This window comes from Colletes gigas, unplaced genomic scaffold (genome assembly GCF_013123115.1).
Source record: "Colletes gigas isolate AHSC1104 unplaced genomic scaffold, ASM1312311v1 Colletes_gigas_Sc00007, whole genome shotgun sequence".
NCBI classification, from domain to species: domain Eukaryota; kingdom Metazoa; phylum Arthropoda; class Insecta; order Hymenoptera; family Colletidae; genus Colletes; species Colletes gigas.
The window spans coordinates 4044284-4051687 of record NW_025106636.1 but is presented as its reverse complement, the minus strand read 5'-3'; the positions used below and the strand labels follow the sequence as shown (position 1 = coordinate 4051687).

The 7404-nt window shown below is 32.0% G+C and overlaps 2 protein-coding genes across 4 annotated transcripts; one reads left to right on the top strand and one right to left on the bottom strand.

Annotated features, from left to right (window-relative positions):
* Positions 1 to 355: 355 nt before the first annotated feature.
* LOC122396617 (nudC domain-containing protein 1) lies at positions 356 to 2488 on the top strand. The gene is made up of 4 exons (XM_043395176.1): positions 356 to 539; positions 617 to 1586; positions 1727 to 2091; positions 2158 to 2488. Exons 1-4 carry the CDS (start codon positions 425 to 427, stop codon positions 2355 to 2357), a joined length of 1650 nt encoding a protein of 549 aa, XP_043251111.1. The 5' UTR covers positions 356 to 424; the 3' UTR covers positions 2358 to 2488.
* Positions 1264 to 6881, bottom strand: LOC122396616 (cap-specific mRNA (nucleoside-2'-O-)-methyltransferase 1). Of its 3 annotated transcripts, none has more exons than XM_043395174.1 (4): positions 6544 to 6881; positions 3642 to 5904; positions 2462 to 2979; positions 1264 to 1378 (listed from the first exon to the last, which is right to left on the bottom strand). In XM_043395174.1, the coding sequence occupies exons 1-3, from the start codon at positions 6551 to 6553 to the stop codon at positions 2484 to 2486; spliced, it is 2769 nt and encodes a 922-aa protein (XP_043251109.1). In that variant the 5' UTR covers positions 6554 to 6881; the 3' UTR covers positions 1264 to 1378; positions 2462 to 2483. The 3 variants fall into 3 exon arrangements, with proteins under 3 accessions (XP_043251109.1, XP_043251110.1, XP_043251108.1); XM_043395175.1 differs by lacking the exon at positions 1264 to 1378 and adding an exon at positions 2226 to 2292; XM_043395173.1 differs by lacking the exon at positions 1264 to 1378 and having other exon boundaries at positions 2391 to 2979.
* Between the last annotated feature and the right edge of the window lie 523 nt (positions 6882 to 7404).

The following is a 7404-nucleotide window of genomic DNA, read 5'->3' as shown; positions in this document are numbered from 1 at the left end:
TTTTTTAATCTCTACAATAAAATATTCAGATACTTCTATCTCTAAACGTAATAGTTTAAGAGTTATACATACTAATTAAAGTTAGTAACAGTTAATATTTTCTCTAAATATTACTGATAAACTTGATTAAGAAAGCAGTTCTCAATCGCGTACAGGTGTTTGCCGCGAAAATTTAAAAACAATTTGAGAACCTCTGACTTACAGTGTTTCAACTCTGTAAAATTAAATTTATTTACAGAAAGGGTTAAGAAATCAACACTAACATTAAATTTTATACAATAATAGAAAGAAAATTGTACTAAATATCAAGAATAAATTATGTGCTGATATTATAAAATTCGTTATTCAAAAGGGATAATTTTTTTTTTACATTTTTCTCCTTATTTTTCGATTTGAGTAGTGCGAATAAAAGTAAGAAGATAAAATGATAGAAATTGTTGAATTACGTCCTGATCAAAATTTAATAAACTCGAAATTTGAAAAATATCAATTTTCCTCTGATGAAATTCCAATAGCTTCTGAAATAGATTTGGAAGGAGGTGAGTACTATTTAAATAAAGTAACGAATTATACTTGTTTAATATAATAATGTCAAATATACTTAAAAAATTTACAGACGTACTGAGATTAGAATTGACTGCAAATCGAGATTCTTTGTTGGAAACTCGATTGTTTGCATTTCATAATCATTTATTTAAAAATCCATACGACACATCATGTTGGTTTATAGATAACAATTGGTTAATTTGGCAATTTAAAATAGATGGTACTTTGAAACGAAGGCACTCAATACATCATTCCTGTGTGACTGTACAAAATCAATTATACAATGCATCTATTGGATTTGGTAATGATAATATTGTTGCAATCTCTGATGGAGGAGATTGTTTAAAATTACTGGTAATGGATAATGAAGAACATATTAAAATGTTTACATTAAGTGGTGCAGAGCCTGGAGTTATATTAGATGTAAACTATATAAATGACAAATCAATTGTTATTATTGCAATGTGTAATATTAAAAGTACAGGTGAAAAAAAATATACAAATCTTCTGTTATTAGTATATGCTTGGAAAAATGCAGGAGATGCAAGCGAATCATTTGAGCTTATACGGAAAAAATCTTTAAAAACAAAAGGTGCCATTGAATATGTACATATAGAAAATAGTGGCAAATATTTACATTCCATTTGTCAAGATTATATTACATTTGAATCACCAAAAGTACAAGAGTCTACCGATAGTACGGATTTACAAGCATGTAAAGAAAAAATTCCAAAATATTGCTGGTCCCAAGATGAAGATTCGTTAACAGTTTGGATTAACGTCGAAAAAAACCATCAAAACGTCAAAATTGATGTAACGCCGTTAAAACTGTCTGTAACAATGATGGATAATGTATTGCTAGAAGGCCAATTCCAACATAGATTAGATGAAAAGTTAACAACATGGAAATATGAACAAGATATATGTAAACTAGAATTGTTTAAACACGAAAGTGGATTAATGTGGAGCGAATTAATTAAAGGTGATACAGATGGAGAATGTTTGCCTAATGAAACATTGGCCGCCGAAATTCATTCTAGGTACATTCTGCCTCTCTACCATAAAAAACATTGCTCTATTTCATAATGATCGAAAAAGAATTTTTTTTGCTGTTCCTAATATATTAGAAGAAAAAATTCCCTTTCCTAAACTATACTTCATATGTTCTTTTTACGTTCAGGTTAGCTCATTTGTGTACAGATCAAGTAGACAATAAACTGGAAAGTCAACCTTGTGTAGGGTTCAATGCGGAACAGCTTGAAGAATGTGACCTTGAAGGAAAAGATAATCTTTTGCAAAGAATTAATCTAGTCACTCAAGAAAATACACATTTGGCTATGCTTGGAACAAGTAATCATGTGTTATTTACGCACAAAACAAAATCTGGTAAAGCGATATGTCTGAGACATGACAACGATGGTTGTTTATGGATTACCGGCCAAGGAAACGATACTAAATGGGATATACAACATCATTATACTTTTCCTGGGTTTGGTTATGTAGAAGCTAGCAAAAGTAATAAAAAATTCTGCGTTTCTCCGATTAGTAGGTATTAAAGTAACATATAAATGCATCTTATTTGAATTAGGTGTTAATGTATTATATTTTTAGATGGTTCGTATGTAGCAATACTGGAACACACAAGATATATTTTTTTATATAGAAAACCTGAACTTAATGTTCAAATTGGAAAACAATGGATCGTAGATTTAAGTACAGAAGCGTACCCAATCATGGGTGCCGCCGCTACAAATGAATATTTAATTGTACTTACTAAGAATAAATTATATCGTTTACATATTTGTTTATAAAATTACTTGTATTCATTTATCATGATAGTTGTCTATGCCTTTATTAGAATTATATAATTCGTTTACATACAGTACCATATGTATTTACAAATATATACATTTACCTGTCTTATTGTGTATTGCATTTTAATAGTCTATCGAACGCAAATCAACTTCGGAACATTTTTGCTTTATAGATGAAGCGACCATTTCCATAGTAAGCTTTTTATCGTTAGGCCAATACCAAATAACACGGTTTTCAAACGTTTCGATAAAACCTGCCTCGGCTGAAGTAGGTCTCGTCCTATCGAAACTGGTGTTCCTGGTCTCTGGATTATAAAGATATGTTATCCGATATGTTTTACTACCATGTCTATTCCAAGGAGCAGCTGTGTTTTTCAAAAACATTATACTATTTAGTATAAAGTATGGTTTTTCGTTAGGAGGACTGTGACCTTCTAATGGCATTTCTGCAAATTCATATACCGAAGCCTGTAAATTATTTTTCATTATACGTTGCTTTACTTGTAATTTGTCATCTATGTTTTGGTTTACAAGAATCAACTCTTTGGTACGTATACGAGCGTATTTATTTCCATCTGGTTTCCACAAAGCTTCACAAAATTTCCTTGCCAGCTTGTGCCTGTAAAACGATTTATATAGTTCTGCACGAAACAGTTATCACTGAAACACGATTTAAATACACTCAAACTTAATTATAACGAGTACCACGGACCCGATAAAACTTCCTCATTGTAACAGTTGCTCGCTATATCGATAAGATAAATGTACTTCCTAATGTTTTTAAATCATAATAACTTGATAAAATATGCTGACTAACAATTACAATCGTAATTATAAAATGTGGTATAATTGAAATTATTTTATTACTTTATTGTTTTATTATTTATTTTATTACTTTATTGTAATATTATTTATTTTATTACTTTATTGTTTTATTATTTATTTTATTACGTTCATATAAACTGCAATACATCTAATATTTAGTTTCTATCTACGGTAGTGCTCATTTAAGTGACCACGCTCGGGACCGGCCGCGTTCACTTAAGCGTGGGTATTGTTACTTCTCAGAATTCAACGGAGATAAGTAAAGAGGATAAGTGCGAGTGAGATACAATAGCTGACACTCGAAACCATATATACAATGTACCGATAACGACCGGCGTCAAGTTACGCTCGACACGCTCGTTGTTTGAAGCCGCTTGGCTTCTAAGAATTGGTGGAGATAACCGCGGTCATTTATGTGGGCACTACTGTATACTGTTTCAGTATAAAATTTATTACCTGTCTCTCAAATATCTGTGACTAACGTCTTCGTTGCCCAAATAGAAAGCATCTATAATATGTAATGCTAGTACTTTCTGCAATTGTTTAGACTCCTTTCTTTTTTCATAGACAACTTCAGCATATATCAGTGTATCTGGTGGTAATTCTAGACTAATATCATCAACGTGCATCCAACTACCTCTTACATAACGATATACTTTGCTTCTTCCCATACCCAAATAAAATGTGGCATTTTTATTTGGATCATCATATGGTCCACCAGTACCACAAGGCACACAAAACCAATTATATGGTACGTTCAGTATTGTTTTGTTATCTACCGTCAATTTCGTTGCACTCTTAGACAGGAATTTAGTAACATTTTTAAGAAGTGTTTTTACTTTATCTTGAGGTTTCATGTGTCTTGGTATTGTTCGACCTTCTTCAGGAAGTTTCCAATATTTAAGGCATTCCTTGCGCATATCAGCTTGTGTAACTTCAACAAGAGTACTATTTTCGCAAAATGCAGCTATTTTGCGAAGACCTATTATTTGTTTCTTTCCCAAACTATTATTTGATTCTCGTAAATATTGCAAAAATCTCTGCTCTCTCTCTAATTCTTCGAACTGCACTAATTGTAGAACGTCATTATTCTCGTCTTTCGTTAAAATCAAATGGTTAATGTGCTTCAGGTATTGTGTAATAATCTCTGTGCCTGGTCGTTTCTTCTTACATATTAAATAACGTTCTGAATTTGCTGGTCTAGAAGAGTTTGGTTTAAAAATGCATATTTTTTCGAAACAATGATACATTAGATAAACTAAACCAGCACTAAAGGGAGTAAAAATGTCAAACAGTTTTGTGACGAAATGACCCTTCTCTCGTACAATCATCAATGCTACTAAACATTGGCAAAGATACAATTGTTTTGAAAGAATCTCCTGCACATTCTCTTGCCCTTCTACAGAAAACCCTCCGTCAGACATCATAAAATGTACACCTTTACCATTGGTATGAGTCATTATAAGTTCTCTAAAAGCATCTTGATTACTGGGATCGTAAACATCCCCGTTTTCTTTTGGTCCGTAATATGGATGAAACGTTTCACAAGGACCTGCATAAAAATCATCCAACTTGAAATCATTTTCATTTTTCAAAGTGAAACCGAATCCTTTGGCGTGCCATTTTTTTTTCCACAAAACATATTCGCTGAAGCCACCTGGTCCAGCGCATACGTCTGCAAAGTAGAGCAGTTCGTTGTTCTGCAACCCCTGTGGGTTAGTGAACATGAAGTTACAGGCACTATCCATGTTTGCCATTTTAACAGCTGCACGGTTCAAGAATATTGAACCGCGAATTGTTTCATAGGGATTACTACGTGTTCTTGCACGACGCATTTCAACACGATCCAAATTATTAAATACTGTTTTTGAATTAATTATATTTGTAACTATATCTCTACTACAGAAAAGAGTTTCACCATCTATAGAAACCTTCTTAGGTCCCAATTGCAACCATGTCTCTAGTTTTTCTCGAGTTGGTAACTCAATATTTTGACTCGCTAACCATTCCATGTGTTCCTGAACTTCTATCTTCTCTTCTGCAGGATTCCATTTTAGACTTGAAGCTTCAAGTTCAGGAACATGATGACCAAGACCTCTACGACCATGCTGTTTAGAGGTTTGTACAGGTTCCAAACGACCTTGTTTATTTTTTCCAAGACCATATCCTTCCTCGTATCCCATTTTTCTCATCATTCGTTGAACTTTATCTTGCCCGTCAAAGACATTTGTAGATTCCCTTTTGATCGACTGTTCCTTCGTATCGTTACTTTTATCTTCGTCGGTAGTATCGTCATCAGTCAATCTCGTTTTACGAATCTCGCGTCGTTTATTGTAACGATGATAGGATTCCTCATACACCGATTGTGACACGTTCGATTCTTTTGCATCGTCATTAGAATTTGATACTCTATCATCTGTATGTTTAGTCTCTATATTTTTTAGGCTACTAAAGTCGTCGCCCGAGTCCTGTTCGCCAGACATATCTTGATACATATTATGCGAGCTAAACTTTGCATTGTCTTTCTCATCAAAAGTATCGTAATAATCTGACAAATCTGAACTCTCATCTACAGAGGCATCGTGTTTTCTCTTTTTACTACGTCTTTCATCGCAAGACTGATCAGAGAAATAGCTTGGATATGCTTCCTTCCCTTCCATTGTTTGATAATCATTTTGACTACTGAAGTTTTTATCTTCGTAATCACTTTCATCTGAATCTAAAACATTAACTTATTGCAACAAATTAAAGCAGAAGATAGTACAGTAGTATCCATTTAAGTGACCACACTCGGGACCGGCCACGGTCAATTATGTGGGCAAAAGTGTGGTCACTTAAGTGGGCACTGCTGTACTAGTAGACAGTGACTGAATTTTCATGAAAAAAATAAAAATTGCAGAATGAAATTTTTGTTCAAGCAATGTCATGTTTCGGACAATGTATTTTGAAGACTTGTCAAATGTTCAAGTATTTGACTAAACTTTAATGTTTATAAATGTAAGAACATACAGGACTAGTATTGCACAAATTTTGATTACAGATTACAGGTACGAAGACTTATCTTTCATTCTCTCCAATACAGGTCTTAATTAAGCAAATGCATGCTTTATAAATTCTGGAAATTAATTTTCTCAAAAAGTAACACACGCATAAAAATACGTAGTCTATATTCTCGAGTTATTTTTTTTCATGAGAAATCATTCCCCTCACTGATAATACGTTTCACATAACATCCTATATATTGCTATATTATACATTATACATTTATTATACTTAAGATTATTGTAAACCTATATAAAATATATTAAAACGTTTAAAGAAAGTGACAGAAGATCGTAAAAACTAAAATATTACTTACTGCTCTTCATGTTCTCGACACGTTTGCACAACTTTTCACTTAATCAATTCCCAACTTTATTATAAACTATTTCAATAAATATAAACAAAAGAATTATATCTGTATAAACAATACAATCGAATTTATATTATAACGCTATTACTCATGATGTAAACGTTTAAAAATTACATTATCGTGATAGGTTATGTTGGTTACAGCGTAACATTGTAATCACATTTAACAACAAAAATTGAAACATCATTTGATAATATTGTAATTAACGACACGAATTATGAAATGCAACTTGTATAACTCTTTATGCGTACAGTCAAATTAACAAAAAATGGAGCACTGATCAATTGCGTATGTATACAAAATATACAGACTAGTGCCGCTAACTGGACGGAAGACTCTATTAGTAATATTTCGTCGCCATTTCTTTGCGCCCTAAATTCAAAATTGACTTGTAACTGTCATTGTAAATGAAAATAAAAATAAAGACATTGATTGACTATTTTTTAACACAGACCATACAAGCACAATTCTTTTCATATAATTGTATTTGCTTAAAAAATATTTATGATAGATCATGCTTCTTTTGCGTATATAACTTGTATACAAAATGTATAAATTTCCTTTTGTCGAAGAGTTACGTAATTTACTAACATTTCGAAATCTAATTACGTTATTTTGTATCTGGCACGTAATCACGGTTTTTATTTAATAACGATTATACAAATAACTATACATGACTTGTTCAAGGATACTTAATTGCCATGCTACGTTTTCTCAGTGCCTTTATTTGCTTATTATTATTAAATTAGTATATCATTTACTACTTCTGAAATGAACGGAAAAGTAAAAAATAATTTTTTTATTTAT

What these genes read in the sequence shown, in the direction of transcription:
- LOC122396617 (XM_043395176.1), top strand. Translation starts at nt 425, where the DNA reads ATGATAGAAATTGTTGAATTACGTCCTGATCAAAATTTAATAAACTCG. An exon ending in TGAAATAGATTTGGAAGGAG is followed by an intron (nt 540 to 616) that starts GTGAGTACTATT and finishes AAAAATTTACAG; the next exon opens with ACGTACTGAGATTAGAATTG. An exon ending in ATTCTGCGTTTCTCCGATTA is followed by an intron (nt 2,092 to 2,157) that starts GTAGGTATTAAA and finishes TTATATTTTTAG; the next exon opens with ATGGTTCGTATGTAGCAATA.
- LOC122396616 (XM_043395174.1), bottom strand. An exon ending in CACAGATATTTGAGAGACAG is followed by an intron (nt 2,980 to 3,641) that starts GTAATAAATTTT and finishes ATCGTTTTACAG; the next exon opens with GCACAAGCTGGCAAGGAAAT.